The sequence below is a fragment of the Anolis sagrei genome, chromosome 1 (assembly GCF_037176765.1).
Source record: "Anolis sagrei isolate rAnoSag1 chromosome 1, rAnoSag1.mat, whole genome shotgun sequence".
Taxonomy (NCBI): domain Eukaryota; kingdom Metazoa; phylum Chordata; class Lepidosauria; order Squamata; family Dactyloidae; genus Anolis; species Anolis sagrei.
In genome coordinates this window covers 188,743,045-188,768,775 of record NC_090021.1, presented here as the reverse complement: position 1 = coordinate 188,768,775, position 25,731 = coordinate 188,743,045, and the positions used below count along the sequence as shown (strand labels likewise).

At 39.0% G+C, this 25,731-nt stretch overlaps 1 protein-coding gene across 5 annotated transcripts in view; it reads right to left on the bottom strand.

The window, feature by feature from the left end:
• Positions 1-18,024: 18,024 nt before the first annotated feature.
• Positions 18,025-25,731, bottom strand: part of CWC22 (CWC22 spliceosome associated protein homolog) — a 43,091-nt gene continuing 35,384 nt past the window's right edge. For all 5 annotated transcript variants that reach the window (XM_067471161.1, XM_060779955.2, XM_067471166.1 and 2 more), the window contains 3 exons: positions 24,880-24,981; positions 23,995-24,194; positions 18,025-18,832 (listed from right to left, as the gene is read on the bottom strand). In XM_067471161.1, the coding sequence (XP_067327262.1) occupies positions 18,273-18,832; positions 23,995-24,194; positions 24,880-24,981 (862 nt within the window). In that variant the 3' untranslated portion in view covers positions 18,025-18,272. The remainder of the gene's footprint in view (positions 18,833-23,994; positions 24,195-24,879; positions 24,982-25,731) is intronic.

Genomic DNA, 25,731 nt, shown 5'->3' with positions numbered 1-25,731 from the left:
TTACTAATTCAGAAAATAATCTGTTGGCGATGATTTTTGTGATGAATCACATGGAGCAGCTATAAAGAAAACTACACAAGAATCAACTGTAGTACATAATTGTAAAGGGAAAAAATCAGAATTGGTTTAACTTCTGGTTTGCCAGTAAAACTGAATTAGCATGTTACTAAAGGATGCATGTCTAAAAAACATGTCACCAACATGAAAAGTTTGGAAAGCTTTAGTCTAAGGACTAAGTCAAATATCATTCAATAGGATTTACTTCTGTGTAGATATGACTGGTTTTTGTTCCTGATAATAAGGCTTGGTAAAGAATTGTTCACAAAGTTACCCACAGCCCACGGAAGCTCCTTATGCTGGCTGCTATCTGATCAATGTCTGTTCAAATAATTCCAACAATTCTTTTCTCAAGAGCTTCACTTCCAGATTACAGAGCTGCACTGTCAGAATGCATCCAATCATAACATTAAGAAAACCTACGGATGACTACATTTGCAACACACGTGTAACCAAGCACAACAGAAATTGCAGTGTGATTGCCTGCATATTATATCTTGCAATACTGGAGATGTTGTATTGCTTCTACCACTGTCAAAACACAGGAGATCGATAGCCTAATCCCTTAGAGAACACCTTCAATGCACAGAAATGCACCCAAATGTCTAGCTGTCTGGCCGTTATGGCAGAAGCACGGGCAATTGCAAAAAGATTAATGTTCCCAGCCTCTGTTTTCCAAGTGCACAGATCCATGCAAACAGTCTACCAAGCTGCTGGGATGAGATGTTGGGAATTACAATCTCTCAAACCAAAGTTTTCCAAACTGTGTTTTTCACATTGAGAAAGGCTCTTTGATCAACTCCATATCACACACATATAATCATACGATATATGCAGCTGTGGTTCTAACACATGGGACGAGAGACAGGGCCTTCTCAGCAGTGGCCCCCCACCTATGGAACGGCCTCCCTAGAGATATCAGATTGGCCACCTCCCTCTTGTCTTTTAGAAGGAAAATCAAGACCTGGTTATGGGACCAAGCGTTTGATCAGTGAGCAGCAAGTGGAAGAAGATCACACAACTTATGGCAATGAATTGACCCGAACTGTTTTTTGGATTTCGATTTTAATGGATGTGTCTTAATTAATTGTTTTAACTGTTGATTTAATTTTTAATATTTTGATTGTACTGTGGTTGTTTTTATGATGCTAGCATCGTATGATGCTTTTGTTAGGCTGCCCTGAGTCCCCCTTCGGGGGGAGAAGGGCTGGATATAAATATAGGAAATAAATAAATAAATAAATAAATAAATGGAAAGGGAGTTATAGTTTAATATTGCAATAAGTGAAAGCAATACAGTTCTGGTGCTGTTATAGGGTTGTTGGTTTTTTTTTAGGAGGACTGCTGCTAGAAGCATTGCAACATACATGTGCACAGGATGTGTATAAGCTCTGATTTATTTTTCTATTGCCATGTTAATACCATTTCCTTGCACTGATGACTGTTCATTCCCACAGGAGCCTGACATGTACAGGTAATAATTGGAAAAAAACAGTTCAAGGGACTTTAAGAAATGCAAGAAAGGAGAAGGAGTGAGAAATCCCAGAGTTTTGGTGCAGCACGCCACACTGCAGCACGATAGTGCCCATATATGTTTGCTAAATTTGAAGCATATTTGGGCAGTGAAACAAATATAGCAAATGCACATCAGGGAAGAAAAGTGAATTATAGGTTGAATGAATCAGGTTGATGATATTGCATGATTTCTGAAGTGTGACTCATGGTTGTGAGGTGCAAGCATGCACTATTTTTATCTGTACTCTATTTTTTTCTTTTAACACTAGCCAAACACACTGTAACAAACTTTTTTTTTAAAAAAAAAGTTGGTTAGCTAATAGAACTTAAAGCAGTGGTTGCCTAACTTTACAAGATAAAGACAAACTGGAAGGTTTTTTGCACAAATAACAGAGGTCACCCTCTTGGCTAAGCATGTTTTTTTTTGGTTATGTAGAGACGGTTTTTTGTTTTTGTTTTTTGTTTTTTGGAAAATGTGAATCTCTATAACCATTTGGGAAATGGGATTCATAACCTTTTGGGAAAACTTTACTCACTTACTTGGGTGATTCCTCGTTATCCGAGTCTTCACAGAGTGAGAGTCCCAACCAGTTGCTTGGTTAACACAACAGTGGCTTCTCAATCTGTTGCAGCCTTCTTCCGTCTTCACAGCCATTGTAACATGTACCATGTTGTCTTCCAACCAATCTGCTGTTGAGGTCTTCAGATTGTGCTTGATATGGAACCTCCCCCTGCCACCCCCCCCCCCCCCCAGGAGTCTGTGACTTTATTTCCTGAAGTTTGGACTGGCTGGATCTTCTCGCAGTCCAAGGCACTCTCAGAACTTTCCTCCAGCACCACAGTTCAAAAGCATCTATCTTCCTTCGCTCAGCCTTTCCTATGGTCCAGCTCTCACATCCATAGGCGACTATGGGGAATACCATTGCTTTAACCCTGCGGATCTTGGTTGCCAGTGCAATGTCTCTACTCTTCACTATTTTATTTTATTGCAAACCAATACACACATGTAATACAGTAAGCAACTATGTACATTAGAAGTTACTAGTGGAGGCCTGTGAAGGTTGCTATTTCCAACACTTATCAACAAGCTTTAGAAATACAGTTGTCCCCCCACATTTGCAATTTTGACTTTTACAGATTTAATTTTAAATACTGCTGCCAGGAATTTGTAGGTTCTCCAGTCTGATTCTATGGTCAGCTTCCAGCAGACATTGACGATAGACTTGTGCTGGCTGTCCTAGAAGTTGCTAGACAGGTGTTATCTCATGTAAAAACAGAGCAATTTATTCACTTTCCCAGAGGTCCTATGCTCATAACTCCAGCAAATGTGGAAGGATGACTATATATCTAATATCTCTTATGCATCTGAGACAACTCATCCAGATCTCATAGCTATTTGCCCAAACACATGATATAATCTTCAAGTGCTACTTTTATCTCATGCTTTATTACTTCTTATTACTGCTGCATAAATTACCTCAAGAACGTAAATGAAGGGGACAGTAAATACATTCTATGAACAAATATTGTATTAGGGTTAATGGATACTGTCATGATGTTCACACTCTTCACAACGTTTACTCTCAGGTCTGCCTCGTTTAAATGATATGCCATCCATATGTAAAGCCTCACGAAACCTCTCACACTGGCATCCAATATAGTGTATGTAACCTTCAATAATTTCCTACCATGTGATTGCATGATACATTTGTGTGATTGCATGATACCTCCTTGCAGATACTACCAGCAAAAGAAGGAATGCATTTATAGTCAGTTCTCCATATCCACAAATTCTGTATCCATAGGTTCAATCATGCTCAATTGAAAATATTATTTTTTAAAAAATCCAAAAAGAAGTCTTGGTTTTGTTAAGTTCTAAAGCAAAAGCAAAGCAATGTTGCCATTTTATATTAGAGGCATCCATTTACTACACCCCTGTAATATAAAGAGAATTGAACAGTCATGGATGTTGGTAACTGCAGTGGGTCCAAATTCTATCAGAAATCAAAGGCCCACTGTTCTAGAGATCCAAAGGGCTGGGCATATAGCCTTAATCTTTTTGGTAGTCCTTACTAGAAAAAAAACCCCATCAAATCAGTTGCTGTGTAGTAAGTCAATACTTATACAAATTCATTTGAGTCAATGGAGTTACTCTAATTGGGGCAAACAATTGTTGGAGTTAAACCATTTCCCAAAGGTGCTTAAAATTCAACAGTCTATTTAAAGCTAGTATGCAAGCTGCTGATTTTAATTGATTTTTTTAAATCAGATATGGGAAGTCACAGAAAAAATTCCAAGATTGTATATGTTCAACCTCCTTCGTATCTGTATTCCACTTCCACAGGGTTTTTTTTTCTTGCCAAAGGGCATGCCATCAGATTTATTAATATTGATAACTAAACACAAAAAGCATTGAGTCATCTCCAGCTATCTTTTCATGGTCGCTTGGGATGTTGAAAATAAAATCATATCATTGACATCTATTCCAAATCGTGGGCACATGAAAACTTTATTTACACCAAACTGACACAATATCATTCCTGTAAAAAGAAGGGGCTTGTCAAACTCCTATATACACAGGAATCTCATCTGTAACCGAACAAGCTTTCAGAATTGTTTTGGTGCAGAGTGTCCTAGTTAAAACAATAATCTTAGATCAACGTTCCTTTGTGGTCATTTGTCACAGTTATGATTTTATTCATTTTATTCACAGTTTCTAAAGCTGTTCTTATGTTTTATTGCATATTTGGTTACGGGTTGAGTATTACCAACCTGAAATGCTTGGGTCGAGAAGTGTTTTAGATTTTTTTCCATATTTTAGAATGCCTGTAGTGGCATTTATGTACACAATAATATACTGTAGAGATGAGATTCAAATCCAAACCCAATATTCACTTACGTTTCATACACACCTTATGCACATAGCCTGAAATTATTTTATACCCAATATTTTTAATAATTTTGTTCATGAATCAAAGCTTGTGTACAGTGAACCATAAGAAAGCAAATGTGTCACTTTCTCAGCTACCCAACTGGATAATTGTGGATTCAAGAGTATTTCGTATTTCAGATAACTTAAATCAGATTTAAATAGTGTGAAATACCTACCAATGATGGGTCTTCTTTTCCCAAAAATGTTCTGCTATTTTGCCAGTACCTGATTTGCTTCTAATTTTTTTAAAAAATGTTTTGTATATATTTTGGCTGCAATGTCAATTAGACTAATTGGTTTATATTTTCTAGGTATCTGGGGCTTACCTTTTTTGTAACATAGGGACTACAAAGGAGAAGTTTCCAGATTCTCGGTGTACATCTTGCATGATTTATGGGTAAACAAGCCACCCAGTATTGAAGCCCACCAGCCATTGTTGTGCTTACAGAGTTCAGGAAGGAAGAAACCATCCCCTGGGGCCTTATTAGCTTCCCAATTCAGCGTAAGAGCTTTATCCTCTTGAAAAGATACAGAGAGCCACAGAGGGAATTAGTAATATCCAGTTTCAGGATATTCCCTACAAGTATTTCCTACTGGGATTTGTTTGATAAACAAAATTAAACTATTTCCAAACTGAATCAACTCCTGAGATAGCAAGAGAGAATTTTACTTACCCAAGTCTCTTGGAAACTAGTTATTTCCAGGGACTGTCCAAATCAGCTCAAAATTTAATATGAAAGTCTAAGTGCTTTACTGAAATTAATTTTTAAATTCTCAACATTTTTGCGTATGTTAACTATGTATGTTGAGGAACATTCACACTATGTGAATAACGGTATGATTTCACCTTGGTCTCCATGTTGCATTCTGTGGAATCCTGGGATTTGTAGTTTGGTCAGAGTCACCAGGAGAGCTCTTTGGTTAAGCCAGTGGTTCTCAACCTGTGGTTCCCCAGGTGTTTTGGCCTAAAACTTCCAGAAATCCCAGCCAGTTTACCAGTTGTTAGGATTTCTGGGAGTTGAAGGCCAAAACACCTGGGGACCCACAGGTTGAGAATCACTCTAAAGGCTCCTCCTCTCAACTGTCAATCTCAGCTGGGGCCATGGCAGTTAAAGTGGAATCATAGTGCTATAAGTATGAAGTGTGAATGGCCCTAGTTGGGAGAGTGGGGATAGGAAACATGAGTGTTCTCCATGTCAGGTAAAGATGATAGAAGTTGGAGTACAAGTACTGGAGGTTCGTTGCTAAGAATTATAGCTTTAATGAAACTATTTAGAGCGGTGTTTCTCAAACTGTGCTTTTCCAGGTGTTTTGGACTTCAGCTACCAGAAATCCCAGCAAGCTAACCAGCTGTTAGAAATTGTGGAACCTGAGGTTTGGAGCTGTTAGGAATTGTGGGAGCTGAAGTCAAAACATTTAGAGGAACAGCGTTTGAGAAACTCTGGTTTAGAGCATGAGTGAGAAAATAGTGGATCAGAGACATGTTTTTGGGGGGAGGATCCCATACAATCCATATTCCCCAGTCTTTCCGAGTCAAATCCAACTTTAAAAAAACACTGCAAAAACTTTCAGAGAGTGTGAGCTGGCTTTAGCACAGCAGGTTAATCACCAGTAACCAAAAGGTTGATAGTTTGAAGCCGGGTCAGGGTGAGTGCCTAACCTTCAGCCCAGCTCCCCAGCCCAACTTGCAGATCGAAAATGACAATTTGAGCAGATAAGTAGGACCTGCATTAAGCAGAGAGGTATTTTAGACATGGCATTTTGGAGGAAAATTTATGAACAAAGAAAGGTCTTCGGCAAGAAGATGGAGGGACAGCACCCCCCTGTGGCCGGAACTGAGCACAGCCTCCAAAAGATACCGAATGATGAGAAAAAACTTAATGTACCTCTATCTGTTGTCATTATATAATTGGCATTTAATATTTGCCGTATATGTGTTTTGTGATCCACCCTGAGTCCCCTTCAAGATGAGAAGGGCAGAATATAAGTACTGCAAATAAATAAATAAATAAATAAATAAATAAATAGACTTATTCTTGAAATTCTGAGAACACATCATCTTCTCGCTACCCTTTTTTATATATATATCTTTAACTTGTAATGTACTATTGAATCATTAGCTGCACTTATTTTCTGCTTTTCTAGGGTTCCCAGAGCTGAAATATCCCAAGTTCCAGCTCTGGGAGATTTCAGGAGCAAAACTTTAGTGGTGGCACAGAGGGCTGGTCCTGGGCAAGATCATCAAGCAGGAAACATTAAATACCAATTAGAGTTGCCAGAATATGTCATTGAAAAACCCTGAATTCTGAGTTTCTCTAAACTCTGCATTGAACAGAAAAAAAGTATTGCAAGTATTGCTTTTAACATCATGTGGAAGTTGTGTGCCAACCCAATTCTCCGAGCAAAATTTCAGACGCTAGCAGGCTTCTCCCATGAACCAGTGCCTCTTACTATTCTCCCTCCCTTTGTCCCTTTTTTCTTCTTTCTCTCTGTCAGGTTGAGGAATCTTCTCCCTTCCCCACCATAATCCTCATCATAAAGTTAGCATTGTGGGGAGGGAAGATGAGGACAGAGATAATGATAGTGATGAGAGACCAACAGGGCAATAGAGATAAAAATAGCAATCATGTGTCTCTATAAGAAGCAAGCCCTGTTATGTTTAATAAGATTTAACAGCTTTAAAATGTTGAGAATCTAGCATATTTCAGTCGTGTCCTTAAAGGGGTTTTTTTTGAGGGACGGGGGATGAGAGAGAGTGACCAAAACAGAAAGAGAACAAGAGGCAGAGAGGAAGGCTTGGCAGAGTTTAGTTAGGAAAAGTAAAGGCTGAAGATAAAAGAGAGAGAAAGGATAAGAGAGAGAGAGAGAGAGAGAGAAGGATGAGGGATGGGGGAAGACAATTTAGGTATAAGAATTGGGGGCCCTTCTACACTGCCATATAATCCAGGTTATCAAAGCAGATAATCCACATTATCTGCTTTGAACCAGATTATATGAGTCTCCACTGCCATATAGTCCAGATTATCTGGATTTATATGGCAGTGTTGAAGGGGCCTAGGAAGGAGGAAAAGGACAAATGGGGTAGGGAACTAGGGAATGGGGGGATGAGGAAAAAAACAACTTGGAGATCTGAGATGAAGGAGAATTAGATATAGATAAGAGAAAGAAGTCTGGAGAAGTGAGTGGGACAAGAGGGAGAGGAAGGATGGGAGAGAGAAGGGGAGAAGGTATAAGAGGAAGATTAAGGTGGAGAAACAGAGGGGCTAGAGAATAAGGGAGAAAATAACTAGGAAAGAATGTTATGGTAAAGAAGAAGAATGAGAAAGATGAGAGAAAGGTAAGAAAAATGTATGATTGGCAGGTGGGAGAGAGGAAACAAGAGACAGAAGAAAATAAAGAATACTGAAACTCAGAATTGAAAGGGAATAGGTCTGAAGAAGAAAAACACTCAAAAATTTAAATGCCCCCCCCCCCCGTGGCACAGCAGGTTAAACCACTGAGATGCTGAACTTGCTGACCAAAAGGTTGGTGGTTCAAATCCGGGAAGCTGGGTGAGCTCCCAATGTTAGCCCCAGCTTTTGCCAACCTAGCAGTTGGCAAAAGCTGCTAGGTTGGCAAATCTGAGTAGATCAATAGGTACTGCTTCTGCGGGAAGGTAACAGCACTCCATGCAGTCATGCTGGCTACATGACCTTGGAGGTGTCTATGGACAATGCTGGTTCTTTGGCTTAGAAATGGAGATGAGCACCAACCTCCAAAGTCGGACACGATTAGATTTAATGTCAGGGGAAACCTTTACCTTTACTATGTGTATTTCAGTCCAAGAAATTGTAATGTAAATTTGACTACTGAAATAAGGCAAGAAAGCTGGGATCCGTATCATGAATAGCTACAAAGCAATCCTGTGTCCAGCAGTTTCGGACATTGTGTATACTATGGCAGTCAAGTTTTTCGCCATGTAGACTGGAGTTAGGTGAGAAGTTGAAGTTAGGTATCCCTCATGTTTCTCCTTTTGGTATGCATGCTCACAGATGAATGATATGATAACCAGAAGAATGATGCTGTATATGTATTATCGAAGGCTTTCATGGCTGGAATCACTGGATTGTTGTAGGTTTTTCGGACTATGGCCATGTTCTAGAAGCATTCTCTCCTGACATTTCACCTGCATCTATGGCAAGCATCCTCAGAGGTTGTGACTTCACAACCTTTGAAGATGCTTGCTATAGATGCAGGCGAAATGTCAGGAGAGAATGCTTCTAGAACATGGCCATAGTCTGAAAAACCTACAACAACCCGATGTTGTATATCTTTCTCCTCTTTTTTAAACAAGTTTCATTTGGAGGTTATGGGCACCTTTTTTACTCCCTTTATTGGGTCACAATCATTTTGTGAACACAAGCAAATTTGAAAGACAGATGTGTGGTTTATAGGGCACTAGCAAGATAAAGCAGCAAATGGCATACCAAGTAAAGGTGCATGTCCAAAGTCAGCCAAGTTAATTTGGCACACAAGGCAGAAAATGTCACAAACTTCATATCTCAAACCAGACAACAACTATAGGGTAATAATAAAACGATTTCCTTGTTTTTCCATAAAGCCAAAAATCTGGTGTCTAAGATAGATACGTCTGCTCTGCTTAATAGTAGGATGGGTATTGATGGAAACTCATATCTTCCTCTACCTAAAGCAGTGGTTCTCAACCTATGGCTCCCAAGGTGTTTTGGCCTACAAGTCCCAGAAATCCCAGCCAGTTTACCAGATGTTAGGATTTCTGGGAGTTGAAGGCCAAAACTTCTGGGAACCCACAGGTTGAGAACCACTGACCTAAAGCAGTGTCTCTGAAAACTAGAAAATGACACTGAGTTAAAAGATGGAGGTACCTACTCCATCTATCAGACTTTAAAAGACATATTTCATAGTAAAGGCACATGCATAGGCAGGCTCTGTTCTTGAGTAACCAAGAGCATCTATTTATCTAGGATGCATGGATTAAGGTTTTCATGACACCCATAGGCTTGGCAGTTCTTTTAGAAACTAAGCACAGAAGAAAGGAACAAGTGATTTTGAAAGTACTGACTAGAGTTAAAACAGACGTTATTCTTGTCTTTCAGAAAGGCAATTCCATAATGATTCTATAAATTAACAATGACTGTGCAAGTGACCTTGAAAATGGCTATTTCAACCTCAGGACACAACATGCAGAGGGATTTCTCCCTGTGTATTGTGTGTGTTTCTTTCTACATAAATATACAAGCATTCTGGAAATAAGATGATCTATAAAAAGTATAAAATTGAAAGCAATTTAGATTATAGAGGCCTAAAATGAAGTAACCTCTAGTTATAATTTTCTGCCCTTTCTGACCAAACCAATCATTACCTCTGCCACTTTTGTAAGCAAAGGCAGGCAGACTGCAGAATGTGGCACATGATGCCACACCAGAAGCAAAGGCCCGTCTTGACGTGTACCTCCGCTTCCATTTACATTTGGAGCCATATAAGAGTGCCTTCCAACACAAGGAGGTGCCTGAGAGACAGATGTACACTTCCATTTCACAGTCCTGATTGCACAATAAATAGACATATCTTCTCTCTTGAGTTTAAAGGGACTTAGTCGCAGGCAAACCTTTATGGTTACTACAAATGTTTAATTTCTCTCTGCATGTTTATTTCTGAACTCCACAAGCAGCACTACTCAGAACTTTTAACTTTTACTGACAGAGGTATCACATCATGTAAAGCAGAATTCAAAAGCCTGTACTTTTAAATATGAGAATTATATATCTCAGATCTAGCTTTTATAATATAGAGCAGTCGTTCTCAACCTGTTATAGAAGCATTATCTCCTGACGTTTTCTCCTCCATCTGTGGCAAGCACCCTCAGAGGTTGTGAGGTTTGTTGGAAACTAGGGAAATTGGGTTTATTTATCTGTGGAAGGTCCAGGGTGGGAGAAAGAACTCTTGTCTGTTGGAGCTAGGTGTGAATGTTTCAATTGGCCACCTTGATTAGCATTTGATGGCCTGACTGTTTTTAGGTGTGGCTTGTTACTGTCTGAGAAATTCCTTTCTTGAGAGGTGATTAGATGTTCCTGATTGTTTCTTGTGTGGAGTTCCCTTGTGTTTGAGCTTTTTTTTTAATTTACTGTTGTAATTTTAGAGTTTAATACTGGTAGCCAAATTTTGTTCATTTTCATGATTTCCTCCTTTCTGTTGAAATTGTCCACATGCTTGTGGATTTCAGTGGCTTCTCTGTGTAGTCTGACATGGTGGTTGTTAGAGTGGTCCAGCATTTCGGTGTTCTCAAATAAAATGCTGTGTCCAGGTTGGTTCATCAAGTGCTCTGCTATGGCTGACTTCTCTGGTTGAAGTAGTCTGCAGTGCCTTTCATGTTCCTTGATTCGGGTTTGGGAGAATCAAGCATTTAAGATAAATAGGGCAGTTGATATACATGCATGAATCCAATGTCAAAGCCTTCTTTAAAGAAAAAGAAGAATCCCAAAGTAAAGAATAGGACTTGCAATCAGTTGCAAGACAGTGAGTATGCAAATACACTTAGTCCTCCATATCAATGGGTTTTGTATTGTTTAAACCATGTATGATTTAAAAACATTCTCCAACCTCGCAAAATTCCAGAATGTTGGTGGACAGGAGAAGAGATTGAAAGATGGGCTCAAAGCCAACCTTAAAAAGTCTGGCATAGACACTGAGAACTGGGAAGCCCTGGCCCTTGAGTGCTCCAGCTGGAGGTCAGCTGTGACCAGCAGTGCTGCAGAATTTGAAGAGGCACAAATAGAGGGTGAAAGGGAGAAACGTGCCAAGAGAAAGGCGCAAAGAATGAGGAAGCACTTAATCAGTGTCACAAACAGATAGTGAAGTGACAGCTCCTCTGGTGGCCAGAAGCTGGAATGTTAAATAGCCTCTGTGTATCTGTCTATATATGTTGTGTGTCTATGGCATTGAATGTTTGCCATGTATATGTACATTGTAATCCGCCCTGAGTCCCCTGTAAATAAATAAAATAAATAAACATCCATCCACAGATTTCGGTCTCCACAGGGGTCCTGGAACCAAACAGCCAAAACCAAGGGTTCACTGTAGAATGACAAGCATGAATATGTAAACTGAAATAACAAATTAACAGTTTTCACTAAGAATATAACTGAAGAACAGCTGACTCCTAAGTGTAGACACTTACATAAACCAAGAGTTTGCTTATGGCAGACATGAGTCAATTTGTGGTGGACATGAAAGTTCTCAACGGACGATTTTATGGAAAATGTGCATGTCACAGGATTTTTCAATTAGCTAACATAAAACCACAAAATCGTCCAAACTACCTGCTCTAAGAGCAACAAGCTGACCAATTTGTTATCAAGGCGTCTTATGGTAAAGCCCTGTTGCAGCTGGAGGAGTTCTCTCTATGTTTCCTACGCTGGGTGAGATTCTAATGTTTCACCATTTGTGATGCAAATTGTTTTGTGGTGGCAGGCTCTGAGAGAGCATGACATCAGCTATTTGGACTGGATGTAGGAAGTGGTTGGGTAAGAGTCCTGCATTGCTTGTAAGAGCAGAAAATGACATCTGTTTTGTGAGAGCACCACAGCAGGTGTCTAAAGATCTAAAGAAGAACATACAGACATTGCCACTATCCTGGCATCGGATGGTGTCTGTATTCTTCCATGGCAACTAAACAACATGTTTTCTTCTTCAGCTTACTATGATCGCAACAATAGTCATAGCAGGATGGAGGAAATTATCTGGAAGGAAGAGCAATGCAATGTGCACAGGCCAGAATTCACCAGCAAATTCACAGTTGCAGTTTCTGCATTAAACTATGACACTTGATGAGGACTGAAATCCCAAGTATGCATTTGATGTGATTGTGTCACCATGTTGGCTTCAACCTATGCCAATGCTGTGAGTGAAACATCAAAAAGACACTGTGTTATTGATAGCCTGTTATTGTGAACTCAGAGCTGTGGCTTCTTTTATTGAGTTAATCCACCCTTAATGAAGTTGTCCCCTTTTCCTGCTGCCATGAAATTCTTTGAACATAATTACACTTTTCCAGTGGGTCAGAGGATGCTTGCTGTTGTGCGCAGAGATTGGAGAAGGTCAAAATCAGGAATATAAACATTAAAGTACCGAGACATATATTCTCCTGCATATTTGATGCATCACAATATAAAAATTGTGGCTTTGCAAAAGGCAAAACGGCAGAAAAGAGCTGTATTCATCACATTCACTAACCATTGTTAACTGGTTATCAAGGAGGACAGAAAAGTTAAATGGTCCTACAAAATCACAGGGAAAGGCTTTGCTTCAGATCAGTGGTTCTTAACCTGTGGGCTATGGACCACCAGTGGATAGTAAGGATGAAAATCTGGTCCGCAAGTCTACTTCCTCTTTATTTATTTATTTTATGTATTTCCGCTCCTTTCGTGCTACCTGCCACTCCTTCCCTGTCGCTGACCAAGGCATATATTCTGCATCACAAACCAGAGCTGCTGTGGTCTATCCAATGCAATTTTCTGAATCAGTGCCCCAAACTGAATCTAAAGCTGACCAAAAACTGATTCATAACTCTTTTGGTACTAATGTTGGAGAGGGGCCCTGGTCAAAGTGGTCCCTGGTCAAAAAAAGGTTGGGAACCACTGCTTTAGATCAAGGCTGGGCAACTGTTGGAAGGCTAGGGTTTGCATTAGACCCGAGGATACCTGCTCCTGCAAAAACAAAAAGGAACATGGCCATAAGGCCCAGAAAACTTCCACAACCCAGTGATTCCAGCCATGAAAGCCTTTGAAAAACTGAAGATTGCCCTAAATGCTTGTTTTTAAAAGTCCTTTTCCAGACTTGCAATGTCATAGAAACGCATCCCATGCCCCTGAGCATTTCAGGCAATCTCACTACCAAAAATATCTTTGTGATCTGGGGAAAACAGGGGTCTCCAAATGTGGTGCAAACATCCTTTAATACCTTGGGACTGCACTTGGGGCCATGAACCTAATGTAGTGCTATCAGGGAAGATTGGGATCTTTCCATTAAATGTGTTGTCGAAGGCTGGAATTACTGGGTTGCTGTTTTCCAGGCTAGCATTTCACCCCCATCTATGGCAGGCATCCTCAGAGGTTGTGAGGTCTGTTGGAAACTAGGCAAGTAAGGTTTACATATCTGTGGACTATAATGCTTTGTAGCTTTTAATAGAAATATTCCAATTACCCATTAACATCCAACTTTTCTCTATTTGCTGACATTATTTCCTTTATTTACTGTTTAGTACTGATTTTCCTTTGGATTATTTTTACAGGCGATGCTTGTAAATTGAAGGCCTCATAGTAAAAAGTTATTCTCATCCATCATTTATAAAATAGCTAAATTTTACTGAGTGCTGTGGAAGCGTGAAAAACAAGACTGCCTTTGCCTTCAAGCTTTACAATTGAAAAGGCATGGCAGAAAAAGGAATAAGAATAAACTCAGATATCATTTGTTAAAAGCTTGTAAAGCTGTTAAAAGTCTATTTAGGCATTATGAAGCCTGAATAAAGTAATGTGGAATGAGGGTAGTATTGACATCTGCATCCTGCATGTAGAATGAGATCGAAGAAGAGAGCATCCTTTATTTCTGAATGTTAACTTTATCTTTGGAAGTATTCTCAATTACTGGGAAATTTGAGGTTCTCTTCTTCAAATGGTTGTTTCCCATTTGTATTGAAGCCATAGAAACAACAACTGAGTGGTGGAATTGGTGTGCTCCCCCTCCACTCATGCTTTCTCCTTCTCCAAGGTTTCAGAATATTTCATAACAAGGAGCTTGAATAAGAGCAATGCAAAGCAGGCAGGAGTCACCATATATACTCAAGTCTAGTGTGCCATTGCATGTAATGCATACCTCATTTTGAAAACCATGAAACTCGAAAAGGGATATGCTGTTGAATGCAATGTGCCCAACAGTGCAGGCAAGGTCACATCAGAGAGGCTGGGAACAGCCAACAGGTCCTCCAGGATCTACTCGCCTCCCTCCATCAACAGCTACCATCTCCTCCCCTTTCACGTCCTGTGCTGAGGTGTTGCTTTCCCAAACTGAGGCTCCACGTGTGTGAAGGCAGCCCAATTGGCCAGGTTTCTCAGGGAGAAACAGTGCAGGCCAAGCCTTTGTTCACCCAGCCTGGGATTCTATCGTCACAGTGATCATACCCTAAACAGTGCCTTAAAGAGCAAGCCTGTCTGGCAAATGCGATTCTGAACATGCCATCAAATCTAATACGCACCCTAATTTTGGAGAGGTAATTCAGCCAAAAAAGGTGTATGTTAAGACTCCATTAAATATGGTAAATGGCATTTGAGTTCTACCCTATCCAATCAGATTTATTTATGACAATTTAGAGGTTCATCCTTCATTTTGGAGTAATCTTATTTTACAGTGCTAACTTTTGGTAAGACAATGTTAATAAAATAGGATTTTTTTTCTTCTGCAGCCTCCTTACATTTGTTAAAACAAATCATTGTGCATTTGATTCATTAATTACTACTTGATGCCATAGAACAGGCATGGGCAAACTTTTTTGCCTTGGGGCCACATTGTGGGCCGGGCCAGGAGGGAGTGGGAGGGCCTGGGTCATCCTCAGGTTGTCCTCCCACCATAAGGACAGGGCAGGTCACATTATCCTTATGCTGGGAGAAAGGCAAGACATACAGCAACTGCCCTGATTCTCCCTCATGATCCTCCTCTCGATCCTCGGACTATCCTCTTGGTATTTTGCTGGGAGGAGGGTGAGACAGGTGGTGGCTGAGTGCTCTGGAGGGCTCTCAACCACCACATACTTTGCTTGAGCTGTCCTACTGGCATAAGGATGGGGCTGCTTGCACCATCCTTATGCCGGGAGGAGGATGAGATGCATGGTGGCTGAGTCCTCCAGAGGGCTCTCAGCTGTTGTGTGCTTTCCTCCCTCTTCTTTTTGGCATAAGGATGCGGCAGGCCACCGTGTCCTTATGCCAAAAGGACAAGGAAAATGAGGAGGGCCTGAGGTAATCGCTCCGGGGGCCGCATCCAGCCCCTGGGCCTTAGTTTGCCCATGCCTGCCATAGAAGACAATGGGTTTTCTTCTTCAAATTGAAATGTCCTCTACTACTTAACATGCCATCAAATCTAATGTACACCCTAATTTTGGAGAGATAATTCAGCCAAAAAGGTGTATGGTAAATGGCATTTGAGTTCTACCTATCCAATCACATTTATTTATGAAAATTTAGACGTTCATCCTTATTTTGGAGTAATCTTACTTTACAGTGCTAACTTTTGGTAAGACAATGTTAATACAATAGGCATGGGCACAGATATAGTTGTGATTCCTGACACATTGAGAAAAATTGCTCGAGAAGCCATCTTTTGTCAAAAGATGGTAGATTAAACTCAACAGCATGCATCAAAAGAATTCTTTTGTATGAAGACAATCCTTGGCTCCCACTAGCAAATTGTGCTCAAGGAAAGGGCTTCCTTGCACTTAAGACTCAGGAAAGAAAAAAACAAGTGCAAAGCTCTTCTGGGATAACAGTAGCAGTTTCAGTTTGGTTCTAGCATATTCGTATCAAAATTATGAACATAGTACATTTTCTTGCTCTCAAATCAGATCAAAGCTGAGACCGATTTGGGACTGGTCCCAAATAACACTGACAGTCTGGATAGCCTAAGTTGGAGAAAGGTGCTCTCTACCCAGTAGAAGCATCTTTTTTTTAGGCATAGCAAGATGTACCCTATTCCAGAAGAACACTGCTCCTTACAGCTACAGTATGATATAATTAGTGATACCAAGAACAGGTTTTTTTTGGTATTGGGGGTTGAGAGTTGTCCTCCCCAAATAGTCCATCGGTTCCTCATAACAATGACAGTGTTGGAGATTGCCACCATTTTTGCTCAGATACTAAAACCTTTTTGTACTTTATAACTGATGTATTTTGACATGAGTTCTTGGGGTAAATTGGATTTAAAAAAAAAAACCAAGATAATTTGCAGCACAAAGACATGAGAACTATTGAAATATCCATCATTAAGTCTAGAAGTGATCTCAGTCGAAGACAGCTGCAGTGACTGAAATCTTTGTTCAGTGAATGAGAAAAAATTATCTTGTGAGGTAAATGCAACAAGAAAAAGTATATTCTGTGAAAAAGCTAAAATATCAGACAAGTACCTGATAACTCTGTTTCAGAAAAAGCGACACAGAGGGGGTTTTTTTGGTTAAGAAAGTACAATTTTAAAATATCAATTATAATTCAGCCATACATAAATAAATATACAAACATTTTTCGGCAGTAGCAAATGCATATTATATAACACACAAGCCATCTTCGTGTAATTCTTGTAGCCCTTGAACCCAGGTTTAAAAAAGGCAAACTAACCTGCGAATGCTTTCTTTTTGTGAGTTATGAAAGAGGAACTCATAAAATGGCAATCTTTATCCTATAACCAAAAGTCATCTTTATAGCAGTATTACCTGGATGGGAAAACTGCTATTTTCAACTACTAAACTATATATTCCAAAGCACTAAATAAAAATGTAAGTTTTATTAGCTGCCTGTCTATTACTGGTGGACATTCACAACTGTCTCCAAGTGATAGCACAATATGGTCCATTAACAAAGTTCCTAATGCTGCTCATTTGGCCTATACAATTTCACAATCGTGCTTTGAACTTTATCCTCTAGCCAATGAAACTTGGTCCTAGATACTATTGACCCAACTTCTTTATAGGGGAACCATTGCACCATTAGTTTGCCAGTGTTGCCACTCCACACAATGGGGCATACAAACTCCATTACTCAAGCAGGAGCCCCCTGGTGCAATGGGTTAAACCCTTCTGCCGGTAAGACTGCTGACTGAAAGGTTGGTAGTTCAAATCAAGGGAGCAGAGTGAGCCCCATCTGTCAGCTCCAGCTTCTCACAGGGACATGAGAGAAGCCTCCCACAGGATGGTAAAACATCAGGGCGTCCCCTGGGTAACGTCCTTGCAGAGAGCCAATTCTCTCATACCAGGAGCAACTTTCAGTTTCTCAAGTCGCTCCTGACATGAAAAAAAAAATACTCAAGAGCAAGGCACATAGGATCACAATGTGTCCAACAGCAAGCAGTGGCAAATTTGTGTTATTTAAACTAACATGGATTTCTTGAGCACTACCCTTCAACTGGGCTTAGGGAAATAATGTTTTCAATTTCATACCATAGTTTTGTATTTTTCTCATCAAATCCAAATACTCCGCCCTTCCATTTCTGCATCAAAAGCAAAACAAACAAAACAACCCCCCTCCAAAAAAACCAAACCAAACCAAACCAAAAGCCCAACTATCACTGTGCACATCTTCAAAGTTCATGCTTAGACAAAGGGCCTGTTGTTTCGGAAATGAAACTTTTCAACATATGTACTAAATCACGATGTCATATAAACAAAGCAAGCGAAGGCTTGTCTAGCACTTTCAAGGGACATGCATAAAATATACTGATGTTTTTAAAACACAAATATTGCAATGAAATACATTTTAGCTAGATTTTATTGACAAAATAAGCTGAATTTGATTTCTTTTGCATTCAAACACCTCGAAAGAGTAGCTTAGCCAACAGCTTCCACCATTAACAACGATCGTACAAAGATGGAGTTCTGAAGACATCAAAAGGTTCAAAGAGTTACAAGAAATTTGTACAAAAGGTCCTTTTCAAAAAATGTCCAGCATGTTGTAAAAATCCAACCAAAAAGTAATGTTTCAAAAGCTCTCTACAAGAGTCATTTGCGCCTACGTGGGGAGTCCCCCCTATGTTTTCTCCTGCTTTCCTCTCTCCTTGACTCTTTAAATTGGTCCTGGTATCGGGCACGTTCCTCCTCCTCCTCCCTGGGGCTGGGATAGCTACGGGGTCTCTCTCGCGAACTGGATCTGTTCTTTCTCCGTCTCGGGAGCTCCCCCTCCCTGTCCTTATTGCGGTGCCTATCCCTCCCTTCATCATCAGAAAAAGAATTTCTTCTTTCTGCCCGTTTCTTTTTAGACTGGCTAGTTTTGTTTTCAAAAGGCATATTTCTTTCTTGATCCCTGTCCTTTCCACTCCAGTAACTGTTCCTGTCACCAGAATAATCTCTGTCATAGGAGAGTTTCTGTGATGCTTCTTCTCTCCTATTTGAGTCTCTTGGATATCTGTCAGCATTCCTTCCTGAGTTTCTCTCAGTACCGTTTTCCCTTTCCAACTCTCGTCCTTCCTTTTTCTTTTCAAGATGTTTCTTTCTACTTTCTTCTTTTCTCTTAGCATCTTTGTCTGATGTTTTCCTCTTTTGTGATTTCTTCCTTCTCACATCTGAAAAGATTTGAAAAAAAATAGGGTATGTATTTTCCTTAATTTATATGTCAAAATATATCAGACTTAATCCGGAGATCTCACACAAGTAGAGACTTTTCCCCCATAAGCTACTCTAAAAGCTCTCTTGGTTTTCTGTACAAAGTGAGAGGTCATACAAAATAACACCCCACCTGCATAAACTTTGGATTCAAAATATTACTAAGAATACAGGTATTTTTAAATAACATCCTATGATTAGGATGTTTGCTAGCTGGAAAGCTTGATGCATTCATTTCTGTCTCTGAACTAGAAGATTTACAAAACACATGAAAATAATTTAGTTTGCGCTTCAATTTGGGCAATCATGTTTAGCAAAACAAACACCCACATCGTACTGACACGGTCCACCCTCTCACTTCCTACAGACTCATAAAGGCAGCTGAATGAACTGGCAGCGATTCAGCTGCCTTTAACTTGAAGCGAAACAGCCTTTCTCCTTTCATTCCACTGAAACTAAATGGTAACAGCAATAATAAATTATCAGACTTTAAATTATATTGCTAAACAAATAAAGTGTTTTATAATTGGAACATTCCAATTCCATCAAGGGTAAGAAATTTGCGTAACTGAAGCGAAGTAATGGAAAGTCATAGCTGAATATAAAATGCTCAACACCAATTATCAATAATGACCTATCCATATACTACTTCTATAGATATGAAAGATGCCAAAATATTTTTCTGTTTTGAAAGAGCATACCAATTTTACAAAATAATGATTTATGGACTGCAAAATCCACAGAGCTGTCCCATTAATTTGGGCTGTGCAATATTTTATGATGCACTGCCTTGTTTTGCCTTTCTTTTTACATTTCCCCAGTCCTGCTGTGTTAAACTTTAACTTGTCCTTAGGCACTTTATTCAATATTTACCATGAAACTGACATTTTCAAGAGTCTAATATGCAATTTGATGATACAGTGACAAGTACTGTGGGAAATGTGTTTGGTACAAACTTTGATCTAGAAACCTAACACTGAGATATTTATTTACTGCAAGAGGAGCACTTCCACGTGTTCTAATGATTAAGAACTTTACCTAAAACATGAATTAACAAGATAAATAAAGTTACTTTTACCATCCGCAATAACAGATTTACTAATGGGACAAAAAGGTGACTACACGACACACTTTTGAAAACAGATTATGATCTCCTGACTTCCTGTAGCACAAGAAACAAGGAACCAGCTGATCAGATTTTGGTCCTCACCCTGCCTTCCCCACAACACTACACACTTTTAACTTTCTTAGCTAAAGGCAACAATTTATTCCACAATTATTAAGTAAAATATAGTTTAGATACACTGGAGTTTCAATGAATGGCTTTTCTTAATTAATTACTTTGTATTTAACACATGTAGAGCTTTCATAACCCCTCTGAAGGCACGGGTTCGCTGGTAATCCTGAACTCATTGCTGACCCTGGAACTCCTGGTGTCGGAGGTGACCAGGAGCGTCTTCGCACAATTAAAACTTATGAGCCAGCTGCGCCCATACCTTGAGACACCTGACTTGGCCATCCCATTTGGACTACTGCAACACTCTCTACATGGGGCTGCCTTTGAAGATACTTCGAAAGCTACAGCTAGTGCAGAGATTGGAAGCCAGGTTATAAACTGGGGCTCCGTGCAGGGAGAGAATCACTCCCATGTTATGGCAGTTCAACTGGCTGCTAGTCTGTTCCTGGGCTGGTCATTACCTCTAAAGCCCTAAATGGTTCAGGTCCAGGCTATTAATCTAATCACATCTCCCTATACAGAACATCTTGTGCACTGGGGTCAGTGGAGGAGGCCCTGCTCTTGGTCCCACCTGCCAGAACCGGTGGAAGCGAGAAAGAGGGTCTTCTCTGTGATACATCCCTGTCTCTGAACCTCTTTCCCAAAGAAATAAAAATGGCCCTTACCTTCCTCTCTTTTAAAAAAAATTCTAAAATGCACTTGTGCACTTTAGCGTATGGAGAGGTGGAGGACTAGTACACTAATCCCACTGGAATGCTGGCTAATATATTCTCTTTTATGGCTGCTATGGTTCATTTTAAATCACAACTGACATTAGGCATTTTTTATACATCTTAATTGTCTAATTGTCTGGGGCCCATGTTTTTAGTGTAATTTATGTTTTATTAATGTAACTATGTTTTATTTAAATGTTTGTATTTGCTTTTATTATCTTAAATCTAATTCTATTTCCTCCTTAATTATAAGTTTTCTGATGTTATTATTTTGATTTGTGTGAATTAGACTACAGCATTGAATATTTGCCTTTTTTATATGTAAACCACCCTGAGTCTCCTTGGGGAGAAAGGGTGGTCTATAAATACAAGTATTTATTTATTATTATTCAAACATAAAACAGCTTTTCATCCCATTGCAAAAGATGTGCTGGATTAACATCAATGATGAGAAAATCTAAGGCAACCACTTTAAAAATTGTTCTAAACCATAGTGAGATATGAATGTCACTGAATGTTATGATCGTCAATGTAACTTTGATAACAAGCCACTATGAAGTCACATCAAAATAAAATTAAAAATTGGATGGGGGCAAGGGAAGCAGAGAAATCTCTAAAATACAGTGGACCCTCTATGTAAATTCACATCATTTTTTTAAAAAGACTGTTTGAATACCCAGTTTTCACTAAGTCAACATACTCTGCCCAAAATACTGCAGAGATATAAGCTAACTCTTGCACATCAGGCTGTATAAATACTGCTGCATTTAATCATTCTGGCATTATTTCTGCTTGTGGTGTACAAAAGAAAAGGGTGGGGGGAGAGACCAGAACACTGCTGAGACTATCAAAATGCTTCATTACAGAATTTGTTTTCCCAATGGAATAAAGACAAAACATTAAAATAGAATGTATTAAATGAAAAAAAATACCCAAACAGAAGTCACTTTAAAAAAGCTATGATCATGCTAACAGACTTTGATAATTTGTCACTAAGGGCTTACCACCCTGGTTCCCCTCTCGCTGCAGCTGTCTGTTCTTAAGCCATCTGGCTCTCTGCTGAAATGCCACTTTTTTGACCCCGCTCCATTATGTCTGCCTTGAGTGCTGTGGTGTTTCTGATGTATTTGATTTGTAGTTATAGGCAACATAAAGTGAACTTAAAACAAATTGTAATAGGTCTCCTTTGTGGCATACTGAGTATATGCTATATTTGTGAACTAGAAGATGTTTCCTTTTAAAACAGTCAGCGGATCAAATTTGTTTCCAATCAGCATGTTTTTGAAAGGCAGAAGCTCACGCTGGGCGATCATCTGCTCTCACAATTGAGCACAGAGAGACTCCGAAGTGTACTAGCAGGCACTCTTTTGGATTAACAACGTTCATGATATTTCACGTCAGCTAAGTGGGAAAAATCGGCAAGAAGACTTTTTCTCAGAAATATTAATCATAATATGGAAGTGACTATTTAGCATGCTGTCAAGCAATGGAATCTGAGACAAAACGAAACACAACACAAGGTGCTTCAACATTAAATTATATTAGTTGAACTGCCATATACTACCATTAATACAGTAAATCATGTAACTATGCCTAAGATAAAGAGCTCCATTTTATATTTTACTGACAAAAGAGGAACAAAAAACCCTGCTTCTTGTAGCATAATACGAGCTTGCATTTCAAGCTCAGTTGGTGGGAACAAGAGAGAGGGCCTTCTCGGTAGCTGCCTCTCAACTCTAGAACTCCCTGCCCAGGGAAGCCAGAATGGGCTCTTCCCTGCTGTCCTTCCAGCAGCAGGCTAAACTTTTTTTATTCAGACAGGCATTTAAAGATGAAGGTGTTTAAGTCACGGGGTGCTATGGTGGTATATGTTTTATGGTTTTAACTTGAATTGTTTTCAATATTAATGATGTTTAATACTATTTTGATATTTGTATATTGTATATGTTAAGTTTTATTGTAATACTTTTAATTGTGAGCCACTTTTGAGTCTCTGTATGGAGAGAGAGAAGGCTGGATATAAATAAACATAGTAGTAGTAGTAGTAGTAGTAGTAATACACTCAGTATGGTAAGCAATACATCACTGACAGCTGTAAACGAATTTGAATGCATGTCCTTCTATTGAAACCGCATATACTTCATCTCCGTATATGAACCCACACATTCCCTCTGTTCATCTGGAGAGGTCCTGCTCATGATCCCACCTGCATCGCAGGCGCGCTTGGTGGGGACGAGGGACAGGGCCTTCTCTGTGGTAGCCCCCCGACTCTGGAACACCCTCCCCAAGGACATCAGACAAGCCCCAACGTTGGCAGTCTTTAGAAAGTGCTTGAAGACCTGGCTGTTCCAGTGTGCCTTTCCAGAATAGGAAACTCCCAGCATCATGTCCCAGTGGCACTTTATTAGAGATTTAAGACTGATGGTTTGTTGTGTTGTTTCTGATTTTTAAAGATTTTTTAAAAATAGATTTTGATCGCTTAACACCTTGAGAGTTTTTAGTTTATTAAGGCAACTAACACACTTTAGAATAAAGCCTTACAAGACTGAACTGAGGAAAACATGATGGACAAGTCTCGGCACAGGTAATATGGCTTATCCAAAGAAAAACTGAAAATCTTCATTTGCCTGTATTATTTGTCCACTTCATACAATCAAGTCTCCTAGCAGAACTGCCCAGATCCTCTCAAAATGATTTACATGTACCATGTACTGATTTCTTAAGACTAATACTGGTTTGATAGTATTATTTCCTGTTTAATGGTGCAGTAGTTACTTTGAAAATAGTTGTTCTACTCCAGAAACTTTGTTTTTGTGGCTGCCACAAATTATGTTGAATGGGTTGATACTCTATGATATATTTATTGAAAACATAGAGCAAAATGTGCTTCACAATGTCCCACAAAAATGAAGTTTTTGCAATTTAATAAACATTTTCCTTGTTTTAGTGATAAAACCAATTATAACATTTATAACTCAGGAACAAAAATGCATTACAGTGTTATTTGAAGATTCCTGTTAATTTCAACTAACAACTCCCTGCTGCAAAAACTTTACCTCAAAGCCAGAGACATTGACACATTAATATGTAGTCATCATCATTTTTCCTCAGTCCAAGTGAATTAGAGTATGCAATTAAATAAAAAAGATGGATGACAGATAAAATTTAATACCAGAGTCACTGCTGTGATCGCTGTCAGAAGATGATTTGCTCTCGCTGGAGGACCCTGAGGTATCACTGCTGCTGCTACTACTGCCAGCATCTTCATCTGAATCGGATTCTGAGGATGAAGATGAATCAGATGACTCCACGTCTTGCTTCTGTGTCATGATGATTTTGGGTGCATTTTTCAGATGCTCACGTAGCTCATCCCTATGGAAATAAATAGATGAAGGTAGACAAAAATGGATATGCATTTGTAACCACAGGTTTATCTCACATCAAGTTTTGTTGTCATTTTATCTATGCTCCAAATGTCGTTACCATGACTTTTTTGGATGTGTCTAGCTCCTCCCCAGGGTTAGATCTAATTTTAACTCTAACCCACACACAGAGTAATTTCCTACTACCAAGACTGCTGATTGTCTACACAGGTGTAATGTTTCAAATTACTAATTCACAGGGAAATGCAGGTATTATTATTATTACTATTATTATTATATTTTGAATAGGGTATATGCATGTTGAAGATAAGAGCATATTCTTAGCTCCCCACTGTTCACTGTGATGATGACTTCAATATGGGATTATGAGCATGAATTTTAGAGAGAGAGAATGTAGGGCAAGCTTGAAGGGGTCATATTGTCATCTACTACCATATTTCTTCAATTAGAATTCACCATCATTGTAAAATGCATCCTAATTTTAATACCACCATCACAAATATATAAGATAACCTGTAATTCTAAAACACACCTTATTTTTAGAGGTGCATCTTAGAATTGAGGAAATATATTATGTATATTATGGGCTTAATCAGAGGCAGTTATCATTTGATTTCATCTCAGGAATGTATGCATGGAAGCATGTACATATGCAATAAACTAGGTTCTCTTACGTCAATCCACCAAGTCCAATTGAAGTGAAGAAATTGATGGCAAATCTAGTATTTCTTGGATTATCCCGAGGTAACAATCCTTCAAAGAATGGCTGCAGAGTTCTGGTACAAAACAAATACAGGAATTGTATCTCAAAGTAAAACATAAACATTACCTTGAAATTCAGAAATGAGAAATGTCACAATAAATAACCTTTTCCAGGAAACAAAAAAGCAAAGTATTTCCACTTCCAAAGCATCTACATTCGTAGAAATGTGTAATCTAATTAAAGAAGTGTTCCTTGGCAGACAAGGAATTATTTTTTACACAGTTTCTTTGTACTGAAAAAAATCTATAGAAATGTTTGCATTCAAAAAATAAAGGGGGGGGATTAGCATTTTACCCTTTACTATAGTTAGTAATCTTAGGCTGATCAATACATTATGCTGACAGTCATGACATGTTTTTGTGAATAAGGCATTTCCTATCACATCTGCCTGTTAAAATAATACTGGAGTGACAATATATGGCTTACTCAATCTTAAGATCACTGACAATTGCCATGAGTTCTAAAGTTAAGAGTGAAATGTGTCTATTCATTCAAGTTAGGACAGAGTAAATACTCCAGTCTGCCTAATGAAATAAAACTTCAATATATTTTACAAGTGCCCAAATTTTTACACCAATAAGTAATCCAATAAATAAATGTTGGGTCCATATATATATATATATATGTGTGTGTGTGTGTGTGTGTGTGTCTCACTCTTTGAAGCTAACAAAGCAACAATTATGTACAAGGATATTAGATTCATCATTTATTGCAGTTGCAAAAAAACCCAAAAAAACAAAAACATGCTTGCTTGAAGAGCTTC